The sequence below is a fragment of the Lycium ferocissimum genome, chromosome 5 (assembly GCF_029784015.1).
Source record: "Lycium ferocissimum isolate CSIRO_LF1 chromosome 5, AGI_CSIRO_Lferr_CH_V1, whole genome shotgun sequence".
NCBI classification, from domain to species: domain Eukaryota; kingdom Viridiplantae; phylum Streptophyta; class Magnoliopsida; order Solanales; family Solanaceae; genus Lycium; species Lycium ferocissimum.
In genome coordinates, this window is record NC_081346.1 from 8,624,330 (window position 1) to 8,642,423 (window position 18,094).

General features: G+C 36.2%; 1 protein-coding gene and 1 pseudogene across 3 annotated transcripts; both read right to left on the minus strand.

Moving 5' to 3' along the window:
* Positions 1–214: 214 nt before the first annotated feature.
* Positions 215–9,045, minus strand: LOC132055826 (4-hydroxybenzoate geranyltransferase 2). Of its 3 annotated transcripts, none has more exons than XR_009414658.1 (10): positions 8,624–9,045; positions 8,100–8,235; positions 6,923–7,044; positions 5,898–5,967; positions 5,582–5,731; positions 3,624–3,759; positions 3,402–3,498; positions 2,856–2,934; positions 2,685–2,723; positions 215–801 (listed from the first exon to the last, which is right to left on the minus strand). XR_009414658.1 is itself a non-coding variant. In XM_059447824.1 (8 exons), exons 1-8 carry the CDS (start codon positions 9,034–9,036, stop codon positions 2,868–2,870), a joined length of 1,191 nt encoding a protein of 396 aa, XP_059303807.1. In that variant the 5' UTR covers positions 9,037–9,045; the 3' UTR covers positions 2,852–2,867. The 3 variants fall into 3 exon arrangements, 1 of the variants encoding a protein (XP_059303807.1); XR_009414657.1 differs by having other exon boundaries at positions 215–806; XM_059447824.1 differs by lacking the exons at positions 215–801; positions 2,685–2,723 and having other exon boundaries at positions 2,852–2,934.
* Positions 9,046–10,871: 1,826 nt separating this feature from the next.
* On the minus strand, positions 10,872–14,783 carry LOC132055827 (CASP-like protein 4A3; annotated as a pseudogene).
* Positions 14,784–18,094: the final 3,311 nt, after the last annotated feature.

The window sequence follows — 18,094 nt, forward strand, 5'->3', positions numbered from 1 at the left end:
AAGTTTTAACATATGCACATCGTTCTTGTCTCCTCTTGCAAAGATTAAAGGAGAGAATGAAATGCATGTGCCTCGCTCTTGAAACACCCATATGTGAAATATTGTAACTGAAAAGTCGCAAATAAAGACGAAGACTATTTATTTTAATTGACGATAAATAAGAAATTGAGCTGGAAAAGGGGAAAAAAGAGCAAGCCCAGCATCAGCAAAAATCAAGTTCCTTGAAAAGCTGCCCAAACTATTTTAGAGAGTACATTACAAGGAAATGATACGTCTTCAAACAAAGGAAAAGAAAGCACAGGAGCCTTCAATGAACATTTCTGCAAGAAAATTCCCTGACAATGGCCAAACGGAACCTACAACAACATCGGCCAATGGGAACCTACAACAACAGTTGCCAACAAATGCATGTTGATATTACTGTATACAGAGATATCTTGGTAAACTCTCTGGTTAATTCTTCCATAGAGAAAGCTATAATCTACTGCCTTCTATCATGATGGCACGGAGGAAATACCCAATAAGACTATTAAGGTAAAAGAAAAAGAAAGAGAACCGGTATGTCTGCACACATGTTTGGGACTGAGTCGTAGTTATTGTTGTATGCGTGCACCCCTAGCTTTTTACCATATCTCCAAACAAATCTATACCATATAAATAAAAATATATGCAAAAAGATGGTCACAAATCCTGCGTATGTTTCTCGTATCAACCCAAATACAGCTTTGAATGCTGCAAGGAACAAATTATTTGAGCATCCAGCTTGAGATTTGCTGCAAGCTCCAAGATTGAGCTCCCATGGTACACTAGTGAAAGAATATTTGAATTAGATACTAGGCACGGGGACAAAAATACATGTCTTCACAGTGATTACAAGAAGTGGAGTGGTGCTAACGCACACCATGGCATGAGTCATGAAGAAATGCAATTTACTAAGATGTTCTTGCCTTTGTAACTCATGGTTCCATACCCCTCCACATCCATGTACAACAAAGTCATTTTTACAACCAAGAAAGTTCACTTAATCCGGGGCAAGGGAAGAAAAAAAGGAAAACCTAATGTCACCTGAATTCCTGGCAAGACAGTATATCATTAACAAACGCAAATAAAAACATTGTTTGTGTTTTTTTTTGTGTGTGTGTGTGTGTGTGTGTGTGTTGTGGTGGGGTTGGCGTGTGTGTGTGTGGGATGCAAGCCTGAGTAATCATAATAATATCACTTCTAAAGCACACACATTTCATTGTTTAGACAGAGACATGATATCGCATCCGGAAGCAAGGACTACAAATCCAGTTACTCCCTCCATATCAAAAACAGTGTCCACTTACCCTTTTTTTTTTCGGTTCAAAAAGAGTGTCCACTTACCAAATCAAGAAACAATTAGCCTTATTCTTCAAAAATTGCCCTTATTAAGTGTTAGGTGATCAAATTCCAATACCTATTTAATTAGGGTAGTTTAGTCATTACCTATTTTTGCCTAGGAGTTAGTATTTTCTTAAGGGGTGTGAAAATGACTAAGTGGACACTCTTTTTGATCCGGAGGGAGTAGTTTGCAACGCTTTAACTAAGGATCACTGGATCTATGCATCCCAAAAAGAAAGGAGCAAAATTACAATGCATGTTGTTTCATGGAAAGTGTTTCAGAGACCGGAACAAAGTTCAAAATAAGTAATATCAGTGACTCAACCAAACAAAATATAAAAAAAGGGCAGCCCGGTGCACTTAGCTCCCGCTATGCGCGGGGTCCGGGGAAGGGCCGGACCACAAGGGTCTATTGTACAACAGCTAAATTATTCAAAGGATATAAGGTCACCCCATGTACGTTCTTATATCATATCAGCACGTATGATTCCCAGACTAGTAGGGTGAGCTACATGGATCTTCAATATACGTTCCATCCCATTTGAATTCATTTTTTTTCTTTTTTTTCTCTTGTTATTTTGGGATGGTGGCCGGGCAAGCTACAAGGATCTTCATTATTTCACCAGGTACCAAGTAGCTCCCACCAGCACAGGTAAGGGGTGACTATGCCCACCAAGGCTTACAGAGATTGGGTGAAATCACGTGGCTTTTTATCTCTCCTGGGATTTGAACCCTCCAAGGTTTTCACTAAACTCGTTTCGCACCAATCTCAAGAAATGTCTTCTAAGACAAAATTAGGGGCTCTCCAACGTTAGTATGCATATTCTACTTACCAACAAATCATTTAAGCAAAACTATTCCTAATCTTGGACCTAAAAAGTGTAGCAACACGACTAAGTCTTAGTCCCAATTAGTTAATATTACTTAAATGTATCTTTTACTTCTAGTTGTGTCACGTTCTTCATTATAGATTCCATGAGATTGTAGGTTTTTTTAGACAATTTTTAGATTTACCTCATCCGCTTTTATCACTTACAATCATTATAGTGTCACAAATACAAATGGAAAGCGCTTGAAGGTCTACGTGTAGATGACCACACCATCCTCATGCAACTTCTTTTATTTCATCCTCTTTGCGCAGCTACTAATAGAGGTCTATGTACTACATGATCAAACCATCCTCATGCAACCTTCTTTTATTTCATCCTCTTTGTGCTACTAGTAACACAATCAGATGTAATCATCTCCATTTAGTCTAGTCTAATACCAAACCAAAAGGCAAAAAGCTCCAACTTAACCAAAAAGGAATAAATATAACTTACCATCTCCAGCCGGTTAAATTGGTAAGACTTGTTTTTTATCTGCAGAAGAATTATAACCAAATGACTTAGCATATAACTCTCAATACTTTCTTGGGAAAGAAGTCTGAAGCCAATCAATGGCATTGAGATTCACAACAAACAAAAGGTTAGAGAAGAAAAAGGCACTGTTACCAGTAACTATTGTCACAATAGTTTTCCAGATAGAATCCCCCCAAAGATAAACGCACCAAACCATTTGTTGGAAACAAATCTACATACAAAGCACAATAGATTCAAATAGTGAGAGTTTAGAAGACTAAACATTATCAGTCACATGAAACAATTCATAGGTGCATTTGAACTGCTTTGGGTGCTATAATATTGGCAAAGGTTGAGGGACTTGTGTCTAAGGTTATAGGTTCGAGCCCCGCGGCAAGCGAATTAATTCTAGTATTTAAGTGGAGAAGGGTAGAGGGGTGGGCCCATCATCCCCCAGCTTCAAAGGTTGCGGTTGGCCCAAAGGGTCGGCTCCAGACGAATTTCCCGGTCATTAAAAAAAAAAAAAGAGAGAGAGAGATACTCTCATGCTAAGTGTGAAATGCTTGTGATACTTGCTAAAAAGTAACTCTGCCACTGATTAATTGTCAGCATGTCAGGGGTTTCATGCTCAAGGTAGCAGACAACTAGCAATAACCAGTTAGACAAATAATATGTCTCTAATTACTATGTGATACATACTTTCTGTTGCAATCAGCACGAGATGATAGGTCAACAGTCCAAATTTGCCAAGCCAATTGGCCAGAAGCAGCTGTCAAAAAGGCATAGTATGGCCATCCTGTTCCAAACAGAAAAGAGACAAATAAAAAATTAAATTAAACCAAATTATGGTAAATAAGTAACAAGAGAATGATGTCCACAAGAACATCGTAGCTAAATAAATTAGAGAAGGAAAATAGATACCAATATTGGCATTAACTCCAGAAAGAGCAAGACTGCTGATGCAAGCTAATCCAAACCCACTGATCCATTCTTTTGTGGAATCTCCAAATCTCAAGGCTGTAGATTTGACACCCACTTTGAGATCATCTTCTTTATCCTGGATGAACAGTTAGTAACATATTGACAAGAGCTGCTTTCACATAAATTACGAACTTTTTAAGTATCTCATACTAGTTTAATAGGGAACACAAATCCAGACTGGTGCATATGCTATATAAGTAAACATTCAGACACATGTGCAACATGCTATGAGGGCTGCAATCAATTGTGGCACAAGGCAATTATGATACTGAGAACCTGAGAGTCTAAAAGGCCCAATCAACATGGGTCTTTTCTTCATTTAAACAATTTTGTGAAGTCTATTTTTTATGGCAAAGGCAGGTCTTCACGCTATTATTACCTAATAATGCATGGAAATGAGCAAGTACAGGATTTTCCAAAATGTAGTCTGATACCACTAGGATTTTTCCTAAATAACACCATTAAGCTACTTAAAGAAAATCCAAACAAGTAAACAACCACTCCCTCAATTCGAATTTATCATACAATTTTTTCCATTTGGAATGTCGGAAAATCCAAACAAGTAAAAAACCACGCCATTAGTTTATTCTTTTGAAAACGTAATAATTATATTGATTTGGAACAGGATCACATAAACAAGCAATCTATACCAAAAGTATAGAACTTTCACAAGAATATGATTCTCTGCAAGACACCCAATCTCTAATGGCAACACTATTCTATACCATTTTACAATTTTTAAGAATTCAAATTCATTTAACTATTCATAATTCAAACTTCGCAGAGATATTTGTCCGACAAAAATATCTTTTGAACCATTGCTTTAAACTTCCTTGCACAATTACTAATATAATATACAAGTCAAGTAGTATCTCTTTTGATGATTGGTGGCATCCGGGCCGTACGTATCTTGATTATTCCACCGAATATTTATTACCTCCCACCAGCATAGGTACTAGGTAACTCTGCCCACTACAAAGACAGGCGCAGATGGGAAGATCACCTAGTTTTTTTTTTTTTTTTTTTTTTTTTTTGCCTCCGCATGGTTCACCTCCCCCTCATTGAGCACTAGGCCATATCCTTGGGCGCCATAAGATCCAATATTAAACCAGAGGAACCAACACAAATCCTCAAAAGATGAAAACACTGAAAGAGAACCACATGGGAGTTATGGGAAGTACATCTCTCTCATATGTATTTATACACATATATATACACATACACAGACACACGTCATGCATGTATATATAATGTATGTATATTATACATATAAGTGCATTTCTGGTTCTCTCTGCGTTGACCAGAATTACATGATTGAAACTGCACTCTAATCACACAGATGTCTGGTAATAACTTCCAAAAAAAATTCAGAATTTGACTGTTAATATTTATCAAGTGGATTAGCAATCCAAAAAAAAAAAATTGTGAGGCATCGAGAGTAAAGTTGCAAACTTGTACTCCCTCTGTTTCAATTTATGTGAACCTATTACTATTTGGGGAGTCTATGAGGTGGTTCTTTGACCACGTCTTCCTTATATCTTTTCTAAATTATTTGAATAATATCATGACTTATAGTACCTTTTATGTAGTTTCTAAACATGTAATATTTTTACAAACTTGAAAAATCTATGTCAAAATTTATGGTCAAAGTTATAAAGTTTGACCCTCGTACTCCGAAGAGGTTCACATAAATTGAAACGGAGGGAGTAAATAAGAGGCCCCATCTTTCTGGATAGGGTTACAGGAAGTTAATAGCAGGATATATTCAAGTACGGCGAAATGGTGTGCATGATTATTATCCCAATATGTTATATTCATGTTAGTATTTATTCTGCTAGAAGTCTCAAACTCAATATAGTATAAATAATGGCAGCTAATTTCAAATGATCAATATGTACCTGATGTGCATATATTGTGTCATATACAAGCGTCCAAAACGCACCCGAGACATATAGTGGAAGCACAACTGAAGGATCAATACTTCCTCTAATAGCAGCCCAACCTAACAAAGCTCCCCAGTTGAAAGTTAGACCAAGATAGGCTTGAGGCTGCACCAACAGATATAGATATCACCCATCATAAACCAAACAGTTGGCAAAAGATCCACAGAAGCTGAGAAGGGTTGTATCCTTTGGAGTTGAGGGCAGGGAGAGCGAGAGATAGTACATATATACTGATTTTGAGAGATGTAGCATGAAGATTCGGATACATTACCCAAAATGTAAACCTCTTCATGAGGGGGTATGAGAAGACCAGCAACAAGGAAGAAGCTCCCAAAATGCGGCTGCAGGAATATGAGATGAATCATTAATAATGTAAGAATGTCACAAAAAAGGAAAAAAAAAAAAAAAACTTTTTTTCATTGAAATGCAAGAAAGAATCAAAGACACTAGCGAATATCTAGTTCTCCAAAATATTCGTAAATTAAAAATAAACCGTCCGTGAAAATTTTAAGCATAGTAACAAAAAGTGACAAAACCATATGTAATTCAAATGGGGATTCCAACAAATGTGCTGTCTTTAGTCCCATATGTCTATAACTTGTAAAATTACAACATTTCCGTGAAAATTACTACACTTTCCGTACCTATCTTACCAAGAACAAAATCTCATTAATGGATTGACGTAAAAATTGAAGTTCAAAGTAAGAATTCAACAAAGAATTGAGTTTTTCAGGCTGGGAGGGGGCAGGTCTTGAGAATGGTGCCGAAAATGATAAAAATGGAAAAAAGAACATTACCATTCTCAAAAAAAAAAAAAATGATAAAATGGAAAAAAGAAGAGAAATGTCAACAATCTATGTGTTAACTATATTCGGTCATAATAGTTGGAGTCTTTACGATAGACACACTGATCCTTCTTCTAGAGAAGGGAATAGGTTGCCACATTATCAGACACAACAAATTTATATGCTAATACTCTTAAGTTTTTTTTTTTTGACTTGCTCAGCAAAATGAATAGCGTGATTAGAGAAACAGCTGTCCAGCGAGATAATATTCGTCAGATCCACAAAGTAGCATATAACATATACATTTTTCTGATTTCATACTTGCGAAGGGAACTATGCTAATCTCTCTATAAACCAGGAGATGAACAGATAGCCATTCCCTAGGTCAGCTAATCAACTAGAATGAACCAATCAATCAAATCACTCTGAAATAGATTAAGCAAAATGCTTTCTCTGCAAGGGGAAAGTCTGAGAAAGAACAAAATTATGTCAAGAAGAAAATAAGACAAACCTATAATTGTTTAATTGCAAAAGAATCCCAAGACCTAGTAGCAATTGGAACCCAAGAAAAGTGAGCCCCTGAAAGGGTGTCAAGACACCACTAGCGACTGGCCTCGACCTTGTTCTTTCCACCTGCACTGCATTCAAGCTCTCAAATGCACTACAAAGCAGAATAAAAGACCAACGTGTGATGCAAAAGCTCAAAGGTAGACCAGCTTTCACAAGATTGGAAAGAAAGGATTATATTAGGAGGAGTCAGGAATTAAACCAATATAAGATATAAATTTCAACAGTCAAGGACTTTTTAAAAAATTTGGAAAAGATTACGGATGATAACAACAGTGAGAAAACAAAACAGACATAAGGTGTCAACTTTAAGTTTCAATGGCACTAAAGAGTATCACATTGCTACCCAATCGAGCAGTAAAGATCCCAGAAGAAGCAAGTGAAACTAATAAAAGCAGCACCCATCTTGCAATGAAACGTCATAATGAGGGGAAAGACTAGCATTTTGTCCCTCCCATTAATTCCGTCTCCTCTCTCTCTGTCACTCATGATCATGAACAAGACAGTGCAGAAGGAAGTAGCAGGAGACATCACCTTCAGTCAGTAACCAAAATTCTCCCTTGAGGTCCAGCTTTTACCTACTTAGGCAATATCTATGGAAAACCACTCGCCTGCTCAAAGCATTCTAATTATCCATAGAGCAGAATGATTCTCTAACTCCTTTTATATTACTCCCTCCGTTTCAATTTATGTTAACTCATTTGACTGGGCACGAAATTTAAGAAAGAGTGAAGACTTTTGAAACTTGTGGTTCAAAGTAAGTCTTGAATATTTGTGTGACTGTAAATCACTTCATAGAGTGAATTTGTTTCCAAATTAGGAAAGAGGCCATTCATTTTGACACGGACTAAAAAGGAAATAGGTTCACATAAATTGAAACAGATGGAGTATTATCCAAGAGGGTTGAGAAAGAGAGCAAACTTTCCTACCAAGTGTTGAGAGCCAAGTCATAATGAGTTGGTGAATTTCCTTTTTTATGGAACTAACAAATACTTAAAGCAATCACTTGGGGTTTACCACATCAATTAGCCAACAAATAAATTGGAAAAGGAGCAAGAAACAATTTTTTGAAAGGGAAGTATACAAAATTCTACTAACAGTAAAAGGGAAAGCACAATCACCTTAGTATCAATATCGCGATCAAGAAGATCATTAACTGTACATCCAGCACCTCGCAAAAGAAAAGCCCCGCAACCAAATAATGTCATCATCTTCACATCAGGTAGGCTCCCTGGTGGAGCAGCCAAAGCAATCGACCTACATATATATCCTTGAAAAAGTAAAACAATGAAAACAACAACAACAACAACCCAGTCTACTCCACAAGTGGAGTCTGGGGAGGGTAGGATGTACGCAGACCTTACTCCTACCTTTGTAGGGTAGAGAAGCTGTTTCCGATAGACCCTCGGCTCAATCGAATAGAAAAGGAGTTGAAGCATGATATCAAGAAAAATATGACAACAAAATAGCAAGATAAAAGCAACTGAAGCACCAGATAGTATTACACCTTGAAGAGAAAAACTAAGCGATTACTAACTAATACTACCATTAAGGAGAATACTCGGGTATTATTAAATCCTTAAAAGTATAAAAATGAAAAACAAACAAACAAAACACAAGGATCAAAAGAGTATAAAGGAGTTACCACATGCAAGGCCAAGCAAGTAACCAAGTGCCAATAGGCTTATCAAGTCGGGCAAGATGTGCATAGGGTCTAATTCTTTGAGGCAAATAAGTATCAATCCAAGAAGGCTTTGCCTTTTGTTGCTCATTCTTCTTCTTCTTCTTTTCTTCTGAATTAGCTAAGGTTGAAAAGTGAAACCCTGAAAGTTCAATTCTTGAAGAATGTGGGGAGTAAAATGTGAATGATTTTATAGAATTAAGGGTGTGAGTGTAATGATCATCATTAGATGAAGAGAATTGAAAGGGGCTGTTGATTAAATGAGAATGAAGAGCAATGGGGCTAGGGTTAGTTAGGTGGGCGGAGGGGTAAAGAGCAGTGATACAGTGACGATGGAAGACATGGCGAGTCTGAGAAAGGCGGCGATACAGTGCCATTTTGACGAATCGAGGAGGGCCGAAATACACAGTAGTAGTAGTAACTATTTAAAGTGGTCACTAAACCAGTTAAACATCTTAAGTAATCCAATTACACTAGCAATATATATAGTAATACTTATCAATACCCACCAACGATTATTCATCATTCCATAATTAAAAGGGGAAATTTCAGAAATGTACATATTGCTCACTAACATTTCAGAAAAATAGCCTAAAACTTACATTGCTCAGCTTTAGCCCAAAAACACTTTTATACAACGCTATACACTTCTATATAAAAGACAGGAACATTATGTATATAGGCATTTAAAGGTGTATAATGTGTAGGTATATACACTAAAAAATATAATTGTATAAGTTTATACGCGAAAATACGCACGTTACACATTTATACACAATTATGCTATATTATATAAGTAGGTATAAAACATAAATCTGGATTAATTATATTATGTATATGGGTGTACAAACATTCATAATAGTGTATAAGATGTGTGTATACACCGATATATGATATTATACACCCACTACCCCTGCACCTGTCGGTTTCTCCACCTCGCCGACTTACCTACTATCGGCGCGACCCGAGATTTCTCGCCGGAACTCATCATCAGAGCTCCGTTGTGCAACAACCACAATGCCGCCGCTGCTCCATCTCCCACCAAACAACTTGGACCAAACCCAGCGCCACCAGTGGTTCTCATTCGCCGTCAATGGTTGTTTGCCAGCGACATAGTGGTGGTCAGAGGTTGCGAGAGAGAGAGAGAGAGAGAGAGAGAGAGAGAGAGAGAGGAGGAGGAGAGTGGATTATTTTTTGTAAGATTTGAAATTATGGGTCAATTTTGATAACATTGTTATCCTAATTAACATAGGGCGTAATTTTCTCTAATTAAAATCAACTCCATATCGATCTTAGAGGAATGTTATATGTTAAAGCTTTGTTTAAAATGATGTTGTAGAAAGCAATGTGTGACTTGAAGGACACGATCCATTATGGATCCATACATTCACTATTTTATGTGGGAATAAAAATGTTCTTGACTTGCCATCATTTGTTTTGATTGATCAAGGTCTATTGTTCTTTTTATATATAAGATCACGATGAAATGGAAATGAAAAATTGTACAAGGTACTTTTCACTCGTTACAGGACCAGTGTCAAAGGAGGCAAGAACTCTTTCCTGCTAAGTCGCATTAATTTGTCATAAACAAAATCATAAAAATGTTGCATGGACCATATTTTGGATTCAAATACGTTTCGTAAAAGCGAGCAATCTTGTTCTTTGGGAATAATACGTGACTATCAACCTGTTGATTCCTTCAAATTCATTGAACTAATCATAGACCTAATAAAAAGGTCACTAACTTTATGCCTGCCATTATTTCTTATGTTACAACAACTCAAACTAAAACAAAATTTAAAAAAAAAAAAAAAAGGTTTTGACCAGACAATGCAATGTTTTTTAACCGTATATTCAAGGAACACATTAGCTAATCGAGACACGACTGGCAAATATAGATACCCGTTTGTTCCTTTCAAAACTCTGAATAGTGAATACGAAAATATGATCAGCTTCTCATTCTTTGTCAGACATATTGAAGTTAACTATGAATCTAATTTTAGTAACACCAAAAAAAAAAAAAAAAAAAAAAGACATCGAAATACGACCTTCTAGCTAATCGCCATTGGGTTCTGGGTCATTTCTTGGGCTCCCTCACATTTTATACATACTCCAGAAGACCTCAGCTAACTACATTTGCACATCTTACTTATCTGTAGTAGGAAGGAAAAGTTACATGGTTGAATTTCTATTCGTTACTTCTATACAGCTGTCAAGCTAGAAACAAGATTTTATGTGGCGATTCTCAAATATACTCATCGAATAAATGGATACAAACTCATTGCTGGGTCACAACGGCATTTCGGTTACAGAGGTTGTAACCAGAAATGAGAGAGCTAAAGGCAAAGGCTATAAAAGCCAGGAAAGACACCCCTATAGATGCAGATGCCATCTCTGTAAACTCATCTTTTCCCCAATTTAATATCCAGTCATATGCCCTTGTTGCAGCTGAAGAAGATGCTGACATAATCAGATAAGCCAATATCTGCACAGGTACATGCAAAAGCAAAATTATTAAGAGCAAATCATACATAAAAACAACGGGAACAGTGCGAAACAGAGTTATGAACATGGTTTAAAACAGTTTTCCAATTACCACTATGAACTGAGTAAGAATTTCTGAAGGCTAAGTGCATATTCTACTATTCTAGGAGGGTCAGCATATGTATTCCATTCTCTTTCATACATGAAGTTACAGCTTGGACTCTGCTAGTTTTTCCATTAGTATTAAAATTGTTCAAAAACTACATTCCTGTCCCGAGAACCACAACATGCGTAAACATGCTACAACCCAACATCTCCTAACAAGGTTTCTCCCTGTGGAAATACGAAGATGAGTATAATTTTGTAAGCTGGCGTGTATGCTAATTGCTAGGAAATACCTTTCACACGTGATACAGGGTTTACCAAACATATATGAAATTTTGAAACTCAACAAAGTAAACAAAGAAAGATTTGATACCATGTTTGATGTCTTTCAAATAACATGTTCAGGAACATTGTCAGACGTTTACAACTCCCAAGGATAAACACGTTCTATGTTGTGTTGGATTTAAAACGAAGAACAGGAAAATGAAGCAGGATGTCATTAACAAATTAAGAGGGTCATCAAATTTAATAAAGCAAATTAAGAAAATTATCACATCTGATGCTTCTAGGTATCACTCTATTAAGTAGTATAATTTGCTAAAAGGACAAAGCAAAGTTTAAATACTGAAACTTGTGCCCCCAAAGCATGACGGGTCATTGAATTTTAAGTACTTCATAAAAATTCATTAATTTGAAAGTACTTATATAGTTTTTGGTTAATACAAATTTGAGTAATAAGACATAATTGTCAAAACGTCCCCTGGAGACTGAAGGCAGACCTATTTCATCTAAATCAGTGTGAAATCACACTTCAAAATGAAAGCTTTAATCATTAAGACGTGAACGGAATGATTTGTGCTGTAAAGCTTATTCATTGATATATAATACTCAATTCATATCAAGATAGTTTCATACTTCAGTATACAGCAGAGCTCTCATGATAACAATCAAATTGACCAGCAAAAATTAGTACAAAGCGCATAGGTCATCAGCCCTCCGACAAGTAAGGAAGTATAGTAGATGACTCTCAAAGAAAGAAAAAAAAAAAAGTAAATGACTGTCTCCGTTTCTTTCAATTATCGCGTTCAGCCCGCCAGCATCTATTTTTAGCATGACCAGCATACTATGAATTTAAATTCATTGTAGCGCTTATCCCTGATAAAGGGTGGATTCCCCTCTGCCATCCTATATCATACTAGTGCAACCACACATGGTCATGATCTTTAAGTGCTGAACGAGGTAGTGTAAATTGTAAATGAGGCATTGAAAAGATTTTCTTCAGAAGAGCTGAATCTTATCTGTTAGCTCCTAAGATCAAAAGTTTTTTTCTTCAGCATAAACCACAGACAAGGACTTTGGCGGAATCTGATCTAATAAGATGCTCCTAAAAGCTGGACTATTTGAAAAGGTCAATTATTACCATACTTCTCCAAACTAGCAGTTATTTGATCTTTAATAAAGTGAAGTCATCATGACTTACACCCTCCTATCCAGCCGCATTTTAACAGCCACTATGAAAAAGTAACATCCAACACAAGTAACCAATAATAAACTAGAAATAGGTGTTACGAAAGTAGACAAGTTCAAAAGTTATTACTTGCCTGATCCATCAAGAAATCAAAACGATATCGAGTGTGGTGAGAGAGAAAGTGTTTCCGACTTGCCAGATTGTAAATTAGATCAAACGCTTGAAATCCAGAATACACAAATCCAATAATATTAACAGCAACACAATACCTGTGACATAATATAAAGATCCAATATCACCAAAAGCCAACTGAAGAAAGAAAGAACAGCAAATCTCTTTGCATCAACCACAAATAACATAATTTCTTCCGCTGAAAGAGAAATAAATAAATTCTGTCTATAGCTAAAATCCATCAGCGCCTCGGTACTTATGACAAGAAGAATCTGGTGTTACATGACAAGACACAACATTTCCAAATAACCAACTGCTACATGACATAAATCTGACTGTTAATTATTGGATACTCATATCAAATGAAGCAAAATCCAAGTATAGCGGCCCTATTTTGAAAACAGAAAATTTATAATAAATTAGGCATACAGAGTTTTAATTTGATGAAAGTAAGTCTGATCTGCCACACTACATCGAAATATATATGCAAGGTCAGTAATGTAAGTTTTGGTGACATAAAGTAGTGGAATAGTTGTAGGGACATCACTCTTTTTTTTATTTTTTTATGACAAGGGAATCTACAGCCACTACCCTTCAGCGCACAAGGTAAACCCTGCACGCTGCGCCAGCAATAGCCCTTAAATCACACAGGAGAGATAACCCGCACTAGGCAAGCCCCGTGCGATTAGCTTAACGCGGAAGGCAAATCCCCTGCTGTCGTAGGCAAAGGGTTTCGAACCTGAGACCTCTATCATGGAAGCCCCATTCTCAACCAACCGAGCCACCCTGCTTCGTAGGGACATCATCACTTTCTTCTGTTTAAGAACTAATGAAATGCCTACTTATACTGTTATACAAACCGGTTGTCTATTGCTTCATGTAATGATAACTTGAAGAAAGATAAAAACAACAAATAGCCCTGACTCTCCCCACTAAACTTGCACTTTTGGTGCAATAAGCCTGAAGGTCCATGAACTAAAGCTGTAACTAATAAATAACCATTAGCATGAAATTCTTGTTCACAATATTCACTGAGTGAATAGCTTTTTTAAAATCAGTAAATTAGTACTCCCTCCGTCCCAACTATGTGACACCTTTCGAATTTCGAGATTCAAAAAAGTCTTTCTTTGACCGTAATTTTTTATATATCTTTTGAATTGTCAATTATTGCAACTTATAGTACATTTTGCGTAGTTTCCAAATATGTAAATTTTATTTAAAAAGACTTAAAGACTCCATGCCCGAAATCACGGTCAATATTAAACCGAAAATTAGACTACCAAGCAGCTTCCAACTACAACTGATATGCAAATAAGGAAAAGAAAATCTCAACCTGTACTCGGTGTATCGATCAAAAGAGTCACCACTCCAACCTTGAGTTTATCAGCCGCCATAACAGAGAACGAAATCAAGCACAAAGCAAACTCACAAACCCTAAACCCTAGGCCCGCCTTAGTCAACATCAATTCCCTCTTCGTACGCCCAGTCCTCACAGGCGAGCTCTCCTCACCACTTTCCACGTCAGCACCACCACGAACCGGTGTTCGCACCTTAGTAGTAGCTACTACATCCTCCCTAACAGCCACCCCTATTAAAATACAGCTGATCTTTGTTTGTGTTTTCCGGTTTGGGAGTATGTGGATCTCTACGTGGTGAGTAGTCGACTGAAACAATGGAGCCCTTTGAAGAGAGAGACTTGGTTGTTGTTGTTGTTGTTGTTGGGCGGTGATTATTGCCAGGTTCATCGAAAGGAAAAGGTGAGCGGAGAGGGGAGTGGAATGAGTCCTCAGACATTGATCTGTGGCTTTTTTGTTTCTGGAAATTCGGGTAGTGATGATTGGAGTTGGAGTTGGAAATGGAATTCGATTTCTCCATTTTTTGAGTTTCCCCGGGAAGAGTTTGCGCTTTATTTATTTAGAGAGGAAAAGGAAAAAAGTAGGAAAATAATGGAAGTGCTTTTGTTTGGTAGGAGTGGAACTGCTTTTAGTTGTTTACTTTTAAAAAAAAAAAAAAATTGTTTATTTCTTGGCTTAATACATTTACGGCCCTTGAACTTGTCAAGAATTTCGTCTAAACACGCGAATTATGATTTGTTTCAATTAAACACGTGATAAAGCGTTTTTTAAGACACTTTCGATTCAAAGTTTGAAATTTTTTGCTCGTTTCTCAAGTATTCATTACGTAGATAAGTTAACCACGTACTTAAAATAAGTCACTTTCCTTTGATTATGGACATTCGCCTTAATAAGACATAAAATCTCAGGAGTTCTCTAATTCGAGGCTCATGTGCAGATAATTAAAATAGATTTATATATTTTATGCTAGTTTAACTTTAACAACCCATGGTAGATGTTTGAGAACATGCTAATTTTTTTTCAAAATTTAAACAAAAAAAATATCTAATATAAATACTTTATCGTGTGTTAGGATGATCAATTAAAACAGATCATAATTTGAGTTGTCAAATAAAAAAAATCTTGTGAGTTTAAGGGGTGGTAATGTATTAAGCTTTACTCCTTTCTATCTCTCTGTTTATTCATATTTCATTGTTACCGTCGGTGTGTCCCCGTGGAGTATACTTGCTGAGATGGCTCGCAATGGTTAGGGGATATATAAAGCTAACTATGGCCGTCTTCGTGAGGATTTTCAGCTCCACGTTATGTCTGCATGAATCTTCCTGACAATTGATTCCTTACGCATAGTGCCATAAATCGCATTTGCAGGTTAAATCACGATGACGTTTGTTTGCACCTCTTATTAACTTTTTATCATACGGTACAATTTTGGCTTAACACCCCTCAAACGATAACTGAACTTGGCTTTTCTATAATTGGTTAGATTTACCGTCACTTATTGCACTTGTATATGTGAGATCATTAATATACACTTCAGCAAGAAAGGATTTTTTCGCTCCACATGAATTCAGAATCTAGACATTATAATTCTCGTTAGAAACATAATTAATAGGGCAACGTCAAATTTACCCTCCAAGTATGATTTTTAGTTTAAATATTCGCCTCCTTCAAACTTTGGGATCAAATTTGCATAAAAGTTAGGAGATTGAGCAATTTCTTCTACTATGGATGGAAATGCGATTTGACTACAAAACAACGTTAGATTCACGCAGTTCCACGAATGCCTCAGAACGCTTAATTATTTTAACCAAGAACTGCTTTCCCCATCCCAATTCTCTTAACTGTTTCTATGTCACTGTGCTATGCTACTGGTGTTATGGTGTTTCTGTATCATGCCATGTTTGCACTAAAAATTGGGTTAAGCTGCTCTTTTAGGTGTAGTAATAGTACCTCCGTATCATGCAATGCAATACTAACTCCATGCATTTGGCAGCAAACTTAAAAGGGTGGTTTCTATGCTCTGACTAATAAATCATGAGAAGTCACAAGTGGTGTTGTTCAATCAAAAAAACTTGCTTTATATTGCACTTTAATTTCAAATATTAAAGGGTTGCTTTTACCTTTGACTAACTACAAGAGATTCTGATTGTTACTGCCTTACTGGGCTTTCTTGCATTGAGCGACTGTAGAATTAGTGTAAATTACTCCTTAATACTCTTGAAGTCCTTGTTTATTTTGTGCTAGGATAGTGTTTCCTTCATTTTACTTTTCACATTTACTTGGAGAATGATACCTTTCGTATGTGCTGCAATGTTGATGAAAATCGATAGGAGATTAGGATATGAAAGTGGCTGATTTTGTCTATCATTGATCATGGCATTGTCTAAGCAAGTTTTAATGCAAATATATTTATTTATTTATTTATTTGTTTGGCATTGTCCTTTTCTGTACCATATCTAGTGAGAATCTAACCTCCAAGAAATTAGATTCGCTGGAGTTCCAAATCCTTCTTAGTATGTTACTGTAAAGGGGGTGATTTCCTCTCTTTCTAAAATAAAATGAACCAGGCTTGTATGATTTTTTATGGGATGGGGAAACGGGTTATGATTCTGCGTTAAAATAATTGGGGTTGGGATTTACGGAAATGGCTGCGTGGATCCGATGGGCAATTTTTTTGTGTTGTGGAGTTGATGTTTCATCATATATAGAATTTATCAACTATCTCTGCTTATGAATTTGATCCCAAACTTTGATTCGGAAAATTTAAACTATAAACCATACTTGAAATATAAATTTGACCCTCTGCTATTAGATACTCCTAATATGTATAGTATTAAAAATATAAGTCCAGTCGAAAGCTACGAGCTCACGAGCTTTGTCAAATCTGTAACTTCTATATTACAAGAACACAAGGTAGATTGTTGTAGTATCTTGGATCAAACAAAGTAAGCAGCTATTCATATATTTCAATGAACACGTGTGGTACGGAACTTTAAGAAGCCTCATTACACTAAGAAAACAACCTGGTTAAGAAACAAGGCGTCCACTTTTTGACTACAGCAAAAAGAGATGATAGTCGTGAGTAGGTATATTTGCCGCATTAAGCTAAAGGCTCCTAATAAAGTGAGAGGTTTTACTTTATATTTATCAACTACAAACCTCTAATCTTTTTTGAGGGCCATAAAAGAAAAAAGCAAAAAGTTGTGTTCATTATCCTCTACTTGCTTTAAGTCACTATCAAACACACTCAAACGTATATTTACGAGTCCCTTTCTTCAATTGGTTAAAAGAGCTTTTTAATATTATAAGGAACACATGTACTGTTTTAATTTCAATTAGTAAAGTGTCCAGGAACTTGTCTGTTAGCAGCGAAAGAGACACAAGACCGAGTGCTAGTCAATCTAAATACGCGCATAACAACAATTTACTATCGAAATCCAAAGGGTACACGGCTACAATTTAAGAAAATGAATCTTGAATTTAACTTAATTTTAAAAACTACTATAAGTTTAAGAGGTGAGAATTATCCAATATTATAAGAAAACAAGTTATATATTTATCAATTTCGCTTGTGCCCTTTATGTTTTAAGTTGTAGCTTAGGTCACTCGATGAATACAAAATTCAACAAATTCTACTATATTTTATCATCAAAGATTAATTTCTCAAATGATCATTCAACTTACGGTTTGATGCAGTAAGGTTACTAGACTATTTTTTGTCACTTAATACCAACTTTGCCCGCGTTGCTCTGAAATCAAAATGGTTGAAAAAACCCGTCACAAGTCATGACAATGTTAATTGCAATGAGAGAAGTGTCACATTCTTTTCTAATGCACCTTCCTCTAGCTCGA

Bases quoted from the DNA above. Each gene is read 5' to 3' on its own strand.
- LOC132055826 (XM_059447824.1), bottom strand. From the start codon at position 9,036: ATGGCACTGTATCGCCGCCTTTCTCAGACTCGCCATGTCTTCCATCGT. The intron at 7,045-8,099 runs GTGATTGTGCTT...AATGCAGTGCAG, and splicing joins ATCGCGATATTGATACTAAG to GTGGAAAGAACAAGGTCGAG. The intron at 3,499-3,623 runs GTATCTATTTTC...TGTTTGGAACAG, and splicing joins TGGAGTTAATGCCAATATTG to GATGGCCATACTATGCCTTT.